Raw genomic sequence first — 13,877 nt, 5'->3', positions numbered from 1 at the left:
CAGAATGCCCTCCCTGCCCGCCTCCCTTCCTCTTGGCTCATCATTCTTAGCCTCCAAGGCTTTTCTCCAGACATTGTTGCTCTCGATGCATCTCTGAAAGGTGGCCCAGAATCAGATCGTTGTGCATGATTGCTAATGTCCTACCCACACCCCTTCTGTGGACCTCCCATATCTTGGCAGCCCTTCATCACCTTGCTGGGTCACACTTCTTCCAACACACTTTCCCTGGCCACCTAAGCCACTTCAGTCTCCTTCCGCTGTGCCTCCACCGGCCTTCAGGCCCATACCTCTCACTGGGTCCTACAGCCTGGAGCTTAGCTTCCAGATGTGCAAGAGAACAACTCAGAGCAGACTTGAATTAAGGTGAGGTGGACTGGCATTCAGAGGGATGTGTTCAGATTTGGGGATGACAGAGCTGAAAGAGCTTTGAAAATCATCTGCTCCTACGTGCAATTTTCCTATCTGTACTGAAGCCCAGGAAATGGGAATGACTTGCCCAAGTTCACACGGCAAATTTGTTAAAGAAAATAATAACAGATTTGTCACTTAATGGTTGTGTGAATTGGGACAAATCAGTTCCCTTCTCTGAGCTTCACTTTGTCTAGTGCTGTCAATCCATGAATCTAGGAACAATCCTATTCTATAGTCATTTGCAAGGGTCCTATTTGGGGGTCTCTTATGAAGGTCCTTGTCTTAGTCCAAGTAAGATCCCAGGCCTGTTGTGCATAATAAACCTCCTGGCGACACCTTGGGTGCTTTCATTAGTGGTGCCAACAGATGGGAATTCTCAAGTCTGCATCATGTCAGACTCCTGAGGTGGCTCGGCCCTACAGAAATGCCAAAGGCCTGTGAGCACACAGAGCAGTTTGCTCCTCAGTTACAATGCAAGGCTGGTCAAACAAAGGTTATTCTGTCCTTGGCTCTGTTTCCAGCCACAGATTGAGTTCAACGAGGACTGAGTCTCAACTCCAGCCACAGGCTGAGCCCTGATCCTCAAAACTCTGACCACAGATTGAACCCTGATTCCATTCTAGGTCCATGACCTGGTCACTAACTGATACTGATCTCAATCCCAGGCAGAGCCACATACATGCATGATGTTAGTTTGGGCACCCATCCCTCTGTGGAATGAGGACCTGCGTAGTATCCTGACTCTCTCTCCAGTGCTCTTTCTCTTATGTCAGTGCCTCTCTATCATGCTCTTCCTTTACTGATTGTTCAGCTCCCCACTGCTCCCACTGTTTAGGGTATCTGGCATGCTTCTGCTTTCTCTTCCTTCCCACTGTCCAATCCTGCTTTTGGGAGACAGTTATCAAGTAGAAACATCAAACTCTATATCCTCTCTCCAAGAGCTATGTGTACAGTGGGAATCAAAGCTTCTGTTCCCAGGTGACAGCATCCCAGACTGCAGAAGCAGAGATGGGGCAGGAAGGGAGCTCCCATCATATGATGTGGTATAGAGGACAAATTGGAGTCAGAAGGTCAGGGCTTCAGCCTGGCTCTGCTACTAATTCCAACTGTGACACCAGACAAGTTGCCTTTCTTTGCCCCTCGGTTTTCCCAGCTGTAAAGAGAGATGGTTCTCCCAAATAGACAATCGTTGAGAACAATTCTGGCTTTAACATCTCATGATTCTAAGACTCTAGGATCCGAAGATGCTGTTGCCTCGCTTCTGAGTCTGCTGTGGGCTTTTGAAAAGGAAGTTGGGGGAGTTTCAATCTACAGCCTGATACTCTTGCCCTGCTAGGGAAGAGTAGATCCGATCCTCAGACCCCAGGAAAGTGAACCCAGAAGGCCTAGAACGGTTGGTTTGGAGGGAGACCCACCAGTAGAGACCTTGCCCTGCTGTTCAGCTTAGTTGCATCCCATCTTCCAGTCCAGGTGTACATTGGGGTGGGGGGCACTTGAGTGAAGGCTTGCTATCCGGCTCCAGGCAGGGCCCTCTCTGGGTCTGTCTAGGTGGTTCTGCACCTCCTTTCTCCCACCAGTAGAGGTCTCTGTCTTACTCACTGGCTAGCAGGCTGCTGAGCAGGAGCCGGGCAACAGCTGCAGTTATTTCCAGCTGTTGCACCTGTTCTAGGACTGGCCTCTCAAGTTCCCCCAGCCACTAGCCATGGCGCCGGTCTCTGGGAGAGGGATCCTGAATCCCTTGGGCTCCCAAAGAGAAGGACTGGTGTGAGAGCGCTGCCCTCTGGGAGGTGAAGTGCAGAGATCATTTCAGGCAACCTCCTGAACAGGATCCCATCCCATACCAGAGAAGGCCGCTCCAGTCTTTTTCTGACACCCATTCTTATAGTCAGGATTCTTCCTTATGTCTCACCTGGATCCTTTTGTGTTCAATTTAAAGCCATTTCTTCTGGTTCTGCCCCCTTAGATCTGAAGACTGTTGGAGTTTGCGCTGGCACAAATCGATCTTAGGCAAGTCCTAGTCCGTCTTCTAGGACTCAGTTTCCACATCTGTAAAATAAAGGATTGGATATCATCTCTCAGCCCCTAACTTTCCAAGATTTTGCAGATCTAAATGTAGATGTCCGAGGCAGAAGAAAATAGTCTCCTCTCTGCCCCCTAACCGTTGCCAGTAGGAGAGCTGTCTTTCCTGTTTTTTGTTTTTTTTTTTAATGATCTTTATTTATTTATTCATGAGAGACACACACAGAGAGAGAGGCAGAGACACAGGCAGAGGGAGAAGCAGGCTCCATGCAGGGAGCCCGACGTGGGACTCGATCCCGGGTCTCCAGGATCACACCCCGGGCTGGAGGCGGCACTAAACTGCTGTACCACCAGGCTGCCCTGTCTTTCCTGGTTTGACGGTCCTCTCCTTTGTGGTCCTTCTATGCTCCTGAACATCTGTCATGTGCCAGAGAAGACGAGTCAGGTTCAGAGAAGTGAGGGCCTTTTCCCTTGATCACACAGCTTAGCTCCTAAGAATCTGAGGTTTTCACTTCTGATTCCCTTAGGAGGCCTCCCCCATTGGGTGCCAGAGCCCAGAGCAGAGCTTGTGTCTTAGAGAGAAGCAGGTTTGTGTGAATGGGAACTATAAAGAAATAAAGTATGCCTGTGTGGGCACAAGGGAAAAGATGTGAACATGCTCACATTCCTCTGCAGCTGGCTTGCTCAGGTCCTCGTAGGCTGGGGACCAGCCATAGTCCTGGGCCTCTCTCCTCACATCTCAAGCCCCCTGGTCCTCTCCAGCTTCCCCCACAGCCCAGGAGCTTCTTTCTTGGTTGTCTCTTCTGCTTATTGCTGGAAGAATTCCCAGTCCTACCACCCACTCCTAACTATCTCCTCTGAGGGCCTTTATCATAGTCTAACAGTTTCATTGTGGACTGTGGGATGGCCTTGGGTGGGACAAATTGGAAATTTTTACTTACATGTGAAGATCATGGGCTTGTTCATCCCCTCCCCTGCCTGGGCTCCTGACCTTTCTGTATATGGTGTTTGATTTGGGAGTTCAGGTGATGAGAGTTGGAAAGGAGAGGTCAAGAGCCAATTCCTGGTAGGTGGCAAGGCCTTATCACATGAATGAAGCATTCTTCTTGTTAGAGGTTTCCAGGATCAAGGGCCATACATCCAGAACCTCCCCTCTCCCTTGACCCTTCATTCTTTCACAGCGCGTTCATTTATGGAGCGCCAACTCTGTGTAGGGGCTGCGCAGAGCACTGGAGATACATGAATGAATGAGATACGGTTCCTGCTCTCAAGAAGCTCAGAGTGTAGTAAGGAAGAAGAATGCACTTAGTCAGTACTCCCGATCCCGTGATGAGAGTTGTCATAGAGGGCTGAACTTAGTTCCATGGGAGCCCGAGGCTGCTGGCCTGGAAGGATGGGGCAGCTTCATCAACAGGGTGGCATCTGGGCAGGCTTTTGAAGAACGGGAATGAGCTGGCCAAACGTGGAGATGGAGAATCACATTCCAAGGTGGGGAGGAAACAGCGCGGGAGGAAGGGACGTGAGAAAGAGCCTGGTGGGGTGAGAAATTCAGCAAGAGGAGGTGAGGCTGAAAACAAGGCCTCCACTGAGAGTATTGCTGGAAAAGCAGGCAAGAGCCAGTGCTTAACAGACTGGGGTGACATGATAACATTCAGAGTCTGTCTAGTAAACACCGCTGCCCCCCAATTCAGAGGAGATCAGCCAAGTCCAATCACTTTAAGCCAGTATCAAGCTAGGGAAGAGCTGTGGCTGTGGCCTCTCCAAGTGGACGCTTCAGGCAAGGAGGGGCGCTAGCACATGCCAGCCACCCGCCATGAGCGGCCTTGCATGAACCACAGTCACCCCCACCTCTGTGCCTTGGCTGTGTAGCTCCCTTTGCCAGACAGGCCCTTCCCCTCTGTCTGCACCTGGTTAACTACTTCAAGATGTACCTCAGGCATCTTCTCAGGGAAGCCTTCCCTAAAGACTCTGTGCTTCCACTATAATAGAACTTGCCACACTGATGTATAGCTGACCCTTGAGCAATGTGGGGGTTGGGGGCACCAACCCCGGCACAGTCAAACATCTGCACGTAACTTTTGACTCCCCTTTAAAACTTAATAACTAACTGATAGCCTCCTGTTGACTTGAAGCCTTACCAGTCACATAAATAGTGGATTAATCTGTATCTTGTATGTTACATCAAGTAAGCTAGAGAAAAGGAAATGTTATGAAGAAAATCATAAGGAAGAGAAAATACAGGTACAGTACTGTACTGTAAAAAATCCACTAACAAGTGGACCCGCACAGTTCAGACCCATATTGTTCAGGGTCAACTGTATTTTATCCATCCATATTCTTCATAAGTCTGTGAACTCCTTGAGGATGGGGACTGTGTCTTACTAAGTCATAGCCCAGGCCCACCAACATGCATAAGACCTGATACACAGAAGCTCCATAACTGAGTGAAGAGCAGGAAGTAATAGTACTATTCCTAATGATAATAAGCTATCCTTTTTTTAAAAAGATTTTATTTATTTATTTCTTCATGGGAGACATATGCAGAGAGAGAGAGAGAGAGGAGCAGAGACACAGGCAGAGGGAGAAGCAGGCTCCATGCAGGGAGCAATGTGGGACTTGTTCCCGGGTCTCCAGGATCATGCCCTGAGCCAATCGCAGGCACTAAACTGCTGAGCCACCCAGGGATCCCCGATGATAAGCTATTTTAACTCATGATAATATCCCTGCTTGGCGTGTCAGGTGCTCCACGCCACCTGCCTGAAGCCGCAACCACATCCTAGACTACTCCTTTTCCCTCCCCAACTTGTTTCCAGCCTGCCCCAGAGCTCACCCACCACATTTCCAAAGTATTCCCCAAATCTGCATTTTACCCGTGGGTACTGCTTCCATCTTGGCTCAGGCCAGCATGCTTTCAAACCAGTGACTGCAACAACCTCTCTGCAACAACCTCCCATGGTCTCTCTGTCTCCAGTTTTGCCCTCCAACTGCTCCAATCCTTTCTCCACTCCTGTGGCCACAGTGATTATGGTAAATGCAAATATGACCACAGGCACACCCTGGTTTAAAACTTTTGCAGGGCTTTCTTTTGCCCTCTGGGCTTTCAAGGCCCTTCCTGAGCCTCTCCCTCCCTCTCCAGCCTGATCTCCAGCCCCTTACCCCTCCACTTTGATTTCTATATCCCGGCCCTGAGGTCTATGTAAGCCCAGGGGGTGCTGAGGGAGTCCGGCTTGTGACTGCAGCTAGGAGAGTGTGGGGAGCCACAGGAAACAGAGTTGGTAAGGTTATAAATGACACCTGAGAGGTTTACCTCAGTGGCAGTTACCATGATGTTCAAAACCTAATGGGTGCCTGGGGGCTGCCCATAGAACTATGGAAGTAAAAGCTGATAGGGTAGTTTGTAGTCAAAACCCAGATCCACTTTTTGTTTTATAGCCTACCATTTAATTGAGCATCTAATATGTGTCAGGTGCTAGGTATATTACATATGTTATCTGATTTAATTCTACAATAATCCAGAGAGGTAGAGATTATTACTAATCCCATTTGACAGCTATGGAAACTGAGGCCTAGAGTGAATAAGTAACTTATCTAAACTCAGGCTGCAGATAAAAGTCAGATCTGGGGTGCTTGGGTAGCCCAGTTGGTTAAGTGTCTCAGTCTTGGTTTTGACTCAGGTCATGATCTCAGGGTCGTGATTCCAGGGTTGTGAGATCAAGCCCTGCCTCTGACTCCATGCTTAAGAGTCTATCTCTCTACTTCTCCCCCTGCCCCTCACTTGATAAAATAAAACCCAAAACCAATCAGAGCCCCTACCTATCTGATTCCAAAGCCAGAGTCTTTGGACTATATGCATACCTCCACTGAGTAAGGGGTTCTGAGGGGCAAGAGACCTGTCCAACTTTAATTTTTCGCTATCTTAAGCCGGAGCAGGGCCAATTGTCCTTTTCAAATGAAAACTTCCTCCACTACTGTCTTTTTCCTGGATTAAATATCACTGCTAAGGACCATTAACTTCTAAAGATACCTGAGAGAAGGTGCCCCCCTGAGTTGGGAAGAGGGATGTGGGTGCAGATGGATGGGATGATGCATATGGGTGGAAAGGGCAGGACCAAGGGCAGGTATGGAAGGTCAGAGAAGACCAAAAGGAATAGATGGGAAGGGAGGGGATGTGAGAGACATGCTTTGCCTCCTTCTTCATGCCACTCAGATCAGCCCCCACTGGCTCCCTGAACCTTATCCTAGCCTACGTTGGAGCTTCTGAGAACCAGGATGGTCTCCTATACTCATATACTGATGGGTATAGGAGACCCTATAGGAGACCCTCAATATATCTTAAATCATGGAAGTTTGAAATGATCAAATCTCAGAACCACAAAATCATGCAGTTCTAGAAGCTTCATGTTATCATGGAATGTAGGCTCTTGGAAGCACAGAATTCTCAAGTCTTGAATCTTAGAAACCTAGAGCTTTGGAGTCTTAGGATTATGAAATCATGGATTCATAATCAGTATCTGTTCAGAAACCTTTGGAGATCAAAGTTCACCTTCCCCCTTATTTTGCAGGGGAGAAACTGAAGGATCAGAGAAAGAAAAGTCTTCCTCATTCCTCATTCACACAGTGAATTCGTGGCATAAGGAGCTAGAGCTCCATCCACCGGCCATTAGCAAGGATCAGGGCTAATGCCAGAACTGCAGGGATGGAGCCACCGAGGCCTGGCCATTCCTCCTTCCCCCTGGCTTTGGCATAGCTTTGGGCACTCATCTCCCTAGCATAAGAGGGAACCCCAGGCAATGCCACCCTTCCTTGTGCCTCTCATCTTGGAGGGTGTGGTGTGCTGTGGCTGTGGCTGCAGGAGGCCCCCTGGGGTTGAGGGACCAGCCTGCCAGGCCCCCAATGTTCTCAGCTGCTGCCAGGTCTGTTGGTGGGGCAAGCAGCCTCCTGGCCTGGGCATGGGCTAAGACATTTTCTCTGTCTCCAGGCTCTGAGCAGGCAGCGAGAGGTTGGGGTGCCAACTGGCACAGGAGCCAGGCCACAGGGCCGCCCCCAGGAAGGTGGTCGTGTCGCAATCGGCCCCTCCCTGGTGGGGGGAGGGGACCAAGGAAGAAAGACATTATTCAGTCCTTGGAGAGTTGGGCTGGCTCTGACAAGCACCCCAGCTGGGGCTGTGTCCCGCCCTCTCTGCCAGCAGAGGCTGAGAGATAAACACAGCTCATTTGATACGGGCCAGCCTGGGCCTTGCTGGGAAATAAATCTGCTGTCTGATCCCCGCTCTGCTTTGGGGAGCAGGGGAGGGGGCAGGGAGGGAGCTAAGCCATGTGCTCCTATGGTCCCCAGTGGCCACTGAAGCAGACTGAGAGCATCGTGGACCATGACCATGCCGCAAATCTTTGTTCAGGGAGGCCCACTGAGAGAACAGGAGCAGGGCAAGGAGCCAGGGGCAGGCCAGGAGCAGTGCAAGGAGCCAGGGGCAGGCCACTTCCAGTCTCTTACAGGGGAATCTTTCTAAAGGTTAGGAATGAGCTCCCAGAGCTCCTCTCCTTTGGAGGTGTGTGCCAGCCTGCACCCCAGGCCACCCCCAACACTGAGAGGAAATCCTGCCTGCAAGAAAGATTCAGAAAGTGTGAGACTCTAGAAAGTGGGCAGGAGGAAGTGTGAAAGGCAACCTCTAGACTCTAGACCCGGAGGGGATTAGGAAAGAAAATAGGGACTAGGGTATGGTGGCCACTGAGGCAGAGAGAAGCCTCTAGACCGTGAGATTGGGCAAAAAGCCATGGAGGAGGGAGGTGATCTGCAAGGAATTCTGCCTTGGAGTGAAGTTCTGGGTTCAGATCACGAGCTAGACGGCCTGGGCAAGGCACTTAGGTGCCAGATCCTCAGTTTTTCCATCTGGTTTTCTCATAATGATGGTAACAGTCCCAATGACCCTGCTTAGAGGGACAAGATCCAGCTTTTTCAAGATGACCCATCTTGCAGGGTCATTGTTACCACAATTATCATAATAATAGGATTCAACAAGTGTCAGGAACTAGGCTGAGTAAGCCCTCGACAAGCATTATCCAATTTCATGCTCAAAATAATAATGTCAGTGGGGTAATTAAGTAATTTATGTAAAGAGAAGATAGTCAATAAATGTTGGCTCCTTTTTCCATATCTCAGGCTCACTCAATCCCACAAATCTTTGCAGACACTTAGCTTGTGCTAAGCATCCTACTTCCACCCTAGAGCTTGTTCTTAGGTAATGTAGAGTTTTCCTGTAAGTAATGATAGCATCCCCTCTGGCTTGTAAAAAAATCACTGGCTACCTGTGAGGAGGAGGAGTGGCAGGGATAGGGCCTGGCCTGGAGCCCTCACCCACGCCTTTGGTGGTGATCTGTAAGAGGCGGGGCAGCCTGGGTGGCTGATTGGCTGTGAGAAGTGAAAGAGGGGGTTTCAGGAAAGCAGGATTTCAGGAGAGGTATCTAGCCTAAGGAAACAACCATTCCTCAATCGTTCTTAGAAGCCTTCACCTACATATTGACAACTGATATGCAGATCACAAAAATGATCAATTGATATGCAGTCATAGTCATAGCGATGACCATCTTTAAGGATATTTAAAAGTCAGCTTTCTGGGACGCCTGGGTGCTCATTTCGTTGAGCATCTGCTTTCAGGTCAGATCATGATCCCAAGATCCTGGGATCTAGCTCCACACTGGGCTTTCTGCTCAGCGGGAAGCCTGCTTCTCTCCCTCTGCCCGTTGCTCCCCCTGCTTGTGCTCTCTCTCTCTGTCAAATAAATAAATACAATCTTTAAAAAAAAAAAAAAAAAAAGCCAGCTTTCTAAGAACCTTTGGCTAGGCCGTCCTTGTTTTCCCAGTTCAAACACTCTCATCACAGCTCCCTGAACTATAAGGACACAGTACACTGTGAAAGCAGGAAAGCTGCTCTGAGCAGCTTTATTGAAAAAGGATCCAGAGAGAAGGTGTGCCTGTGTATACGTATGTTCACATGTGTGTGTGAGTAGAGAGAGGGTCAGCAGTGGGAAGGGTGTGTGTGTGTCTGTAGTGTGTGCAGAGATGCAGTAAATAAATAAGCAAAATGGGACCAAGGGAAAGGAAGCTAGTGTGATTGTGAGGGCAAAAGGAGTACTGGACTGAGTCAGGAGACGAGGACTATCATCCCTGCTTGGTGACTGACTTCCTATGTGACCATAAAGGTGTAATTTGTCCTCTGGGGCCTCGGATCATCCATCTAATAACAGTTATACCACAATTTAAATCTGTAAGCACTTTGACTGTTTGATCTTTCTAACTGCCCTATGAGAGAAGTGCTAAGGTTCAGAAAGGGGCAGTGACACGGTCATAGTCACTCAGCAAGAGTGTAGTCAAGCTGACAAGCTCAGATATTCTGGGCGCCTCACTGGGAGAGCACACCTGGGAGGTTCTCTTTCGCCTGTCTGGTCCAGGTGACATCCTACCTAGAGCCAGAGAGAAGGAGGGATGAAGCAGGGTCTTTGGGCTGGAGCCTCCTGGGACTGACAAAGCACTGGTTGGTTTGCCAGGTCCAGACCTGTTCTGCTTCTTCCACGGGAAGAGATATGCCCCCGGTGAGAGCTGGCACCCCTACTTGGAGCCACAGGGCCTGATGTATTGCCTGCGCTGTACTTGCTCTGAAGTAAGTTCCTCTGGCCACGTGGCCACCTGGGAGAGGTATGTCTGGGAGACCCCAGAGGGGTCACCCCAGAGGGAGGGTGGGGCCGTGGCACTTCAGCAGCAAGCACTCAATACGTGGGAGCTACTGTGCACCTCCCAGAGATAAGTCACACCGTGCCTGTGTCCCAGGACAAGAGCCACTCTGTCCTGACCTCCCACTCCTTCCTTTCCTTGTGCCATTTCCTCCAGCCACTTCTCTTGCCATCCTGCCTTAGGATATGTTCTTCCAAGGCCACTGGCTCAAATATCAATTCTTCAAGGAAGGCTTCACCCAAATGCCGCCCTCACCATTAACCTTATTTAATGCCTCACTTGCAAGGGTGTCTTCTTCTGGGGTGCTACATACATTTCCCTGTCCTTCCCTCCTGATCCCTGTTGGCCAAGTGTAACAGTTACCTGTGTCTGTCAGGTACAGCCCCTCCTAGATCTGTCAGTCACAGCCCTTTGAGAGCAGGTCTGACTGGGCATTCACTGAGGCTGGATTCGGAGTCCCGCGGGAGGCTGAACAGACTGGCGCAGAGACCAGATCTTCTTGTTCACCTCTGTCTCCCCCTTCCAACTCCACCGCGGCAACCTCCACAGAGCCTTGTACTGTCAACTAGGTGGAATAAATAAGACCCCCAGGTCTAGAGTTCTCTGGCCAGGGATGAGGATGGAGACAGAGTGATTTGGGAGGCTTAAAACACCCTCAGCTCTGGTTCAGCTGCCTGGGGCCCAGTCTGGTTGATGTAATATCCTCAGCTCTCTCTGGGTGCTGGTGGTTGGGGGGACAGGGTACCTGGCTCCTACCTGGAACCAGCCTCTTGGTGCCTGTCTTTTCCTGCACAAAGCCAAGAGAGGAATGCAGGAGGCCTGTAAAAGTCTCCCTTGTTAAGACAATCGTCAGAGTGAGAGCAGAGAAGAGCTTCTGAGAAGACACTGGGAGGTGAAGGGGGGTGGACCAGCCCCTCTCCTGATCTGATCACTGGGGTTTCATTCCTCCTAGGATCTTTCCCTCTGATCTACTGCTTCTACCATGTTGGCCCCAGGCAGAACGCTGGTGCCAGTGGCGACATAGCCACTCACAACTGCTTCTACTTGGTTCTCCTTAGCACATCTGAGGCCAATCAGTCTTTACAAAAAGAACTTTATGAAATAGAGCCAGAGAACAGGAAGAAAACCAACAGAAAATTCCAGACGTATCGTGCAGTCCAGTTGACAAAGTCCAAGTTTTGTGATCCACTGGAGTCAATTCATTTCTCCCCGGCTTCCCAGAGTTCCCACATACACAGTTTCCCCAACCCAAGAGACTATGGTGGTATCTCCAAAATATACCCCGAATCCCTCCACTTCTCTCCACCATCACCACTCCTCTAATAAAAGCCACCTTCATCTCTCCCTGGGCTGCTGTATCAGCCTCCCAATGGGTCTCCCTATTTCCTAAGTCCTTCCTCCACATGGCAGCTAGGATGATCGTTTCTGAACATAAAATTGATCGTGTTATATTCTACTCTTAAAGCCTAGTAGCTTCTCATTGCATCTAAAATAAAATTCAAATTTCCTGCTTTGGGGGCTGCATGAACTGACTTCTGCCTTTTTCTCAGACCTCCTATCTGGTTGTTCCTCCACCCGGATGCTTCCCCCACAAGACCTCCTCTGGAAAGGTCCCTTCCATCTCAAAGTTCATCCCATACATGAGGCTTTCTGTGACAGCTCTTTCTAAAATAGTCTATTTTCGTTAACTCAATCACATCCCCTGTTTTATTTGTATCATAAATTTAACACCCGAAATGATCGTGTTCCTGCTTGTTTAGTTTTTATAGTCTGTGTCCTGCTCCTAGGATACAAGTTGTTTGAGAGCAAAAACCGTGTCAGTTTCACTGCTGTGTCCCTAGAGCTTAGAAGAGGGCCTGGCACCTGGTAGTCATGCAGTAAATACTGAGTGAATGGATGAGTCCCCTTAGTCACCAGAGGTGGCCCAGCATCATGGAAAGTACATGGACCCTGAAGACAGTGCTCATCTGTTGTGTGCTCTTAGGCAACTTAACCTCTTGGACAGAAGCTCTTATCTCCTTGCAAAAGTTTGGATAGCAGTACCTACCCCGAGGACTGCTGAGAAGATGAAGAGAGATAATATATTTATGTATAATATACAGCCCCTACCTAGTTGCTACCCAGTAAATGGTAGTTCTGACTTTCCTGAGAGGCGATCTGGCTGCCAGGCCTCTTGCCCAGTCACCTGCCCATTCAACCCCTCACCTGTCCCCACCTTACTCCCGGTTGCATGTTGCTGATCATCTCTATAACTAGGCACTTCCAAACTGGAATCAAGAGAGAAATTCTAACTCTTCAGGTTACATAGTTCCTTGAACTCCTAGTTACTCTTTTGAGGGGCTCAGTTCACCCTCTAGACATTAAGTATCATGTGTGCCAGGCCTCTAGAAGGCCCCTTTTGGAACTCAGACCAATTCCATGGACTTTGGGATGCCCCTTGGTGGTGATTAGTCCCTGTGATCTGGCCATCTTGGGAAGCAGTGATCCAGAGGGCCTGTAGGCTGGTCTAGGGTTTTCTGTGGGGCAAGAGGTGCTGTGGGAAACTCGGTAGGCAGGGGGCTGGAAGCAAACCTGCCAACTTCACAGTTGAACAAAGCTGGCTCCATTCATCTAACCAAGAGGCCCTTTCTCACTTCTCTCCTGGCTCTCACTTAGTCACTCCTTCGTTCAGACTGGCATGGGCACTAGCTCGGAGCAAGGCCCTGAGCTGACAATTCAGAGAGGAACAGATGAGGCATGGCCCTTGTTCTTGGGAATTGGTGATTGAATAGACGAGACCAAGGTAAATGTTTCATTACAACATAGTGCAATGGCCCTTATAGCAGAGAGGAGAATAAGGTGTGGGACGCCCAGGTTGGGCTGACAGATCCTGTCTGGAAAGCTAGGACCATCTCCAGAAGGAGCAGCGGCCTCTCTCCCTTCAGTTCTTCTGTTTCTGCTCATCTCTCTCTTTCTTAGTTTCTCTGTATCATTCTCCCCCATTTGCTGTACTTGAAAAAGCATAAGAACTCTGGGCCCCTGCTACTCTGGTGCCAGCTCCAAAGCGTCTTGTAAGTTTTCCCAAGCCTCTCAGAGATTCAGGGAGTGGATCACAAAGCCCTGAGTCATCGCCACATCAGGCATCTCATCATGTCCCCATCCCTGTCTCCGGCCCTCGTGTGTCACATTTCCCTCTTAGCCATGAAGCTCAGGCCCAGAGGTAAAAGAATGAAGTCCTAGAGTTAAAATAACAACAGTCAAGATTTTTTTTTTTTTTTTTGCTTTACAGAAAAAAAAAACTTTATTAAGGGCTTTGAAGATCAACATCAAAGTAACTCCAGCCTTTTACTCTTATTTCTCAAACATCAGGAAATGGACATGGATCTGTGCAAATCCATGTACCCTACCCCCTCCTCCATGGTGGGGCATGTGAGCTGGGGAAGGGGAGAGACCTGACAAATTGAATTGATTGTTTTTATCCTGTCCTGTCACAGGCTTAAAATGAGTGTAGTGCCCCACAGCGGGGATGGGGTTTTGGGAGAGGTCGGGTTTGGGTGGGAGGCAGTGGCTCTTAGAATCAGGACCACTCCCCTGTGTCCCCTTCAGAGTGCCCATGTGAGTTGTTACCGCCTCCACTGCCCGCCTGTCCACTGCCCGCAACCTGTGACCGAGCCACAGCAGTGCTGTCCGCGGTGTGTGGGTGAGTAGCCTCCTTCCTCCCCCTTGCCCACTGATCCTTACTCC

The 13,877-nt window shown here is 49.5% G+C and overlaps 1 protein-coding gene across 4 annotated transcripts in view; it reads left to right on the top strand.

Annotated features, from left to right (window-relative positions):
- The window catches only part of CHRDL2 (chordin like 2), a 32,828-nt gene that overhangs the window by 2,037 nt on the left and 16,914 nt on the right, over positions 1 to 13,877 (top strand). For all 4 annotated transcript variants that reach the window (XM_041729736.1, XM_041729734.1, XM_041729733.1 and 1 more), the window contains exons 2-3: positions 9,971 to 10,083; positions 13,740 to 13,833. In XM_041729736.1, the coding sequence (XP_041585670.1) occupies positions 9,971 to 10,083; positions 13,740 to 13,833 (207 nt within the window). The remainder of the gene's footprint in view (positions 1 to 9,970; positions 10,084 to 13,739; positions 13,834 to 13,877) is intronic.

Source organism: Vulpes lagopus, chromosome 15, assembly GCF_018345385.1.
Source record: "Vulpes lagopus strain Blue_001 chromosome 15, ASM1834538v1, whole genome shotgun sequence".
Classification (NCBI taxonomy): Eukaryota; Metazoa; Chordata; class Mammalia; order Carnivora; family Canidae; genus Vulpes; species Vulpes lagopus.
This window is presented reverse-complemented; position numbering and strand designations above follow the sequence as displayed.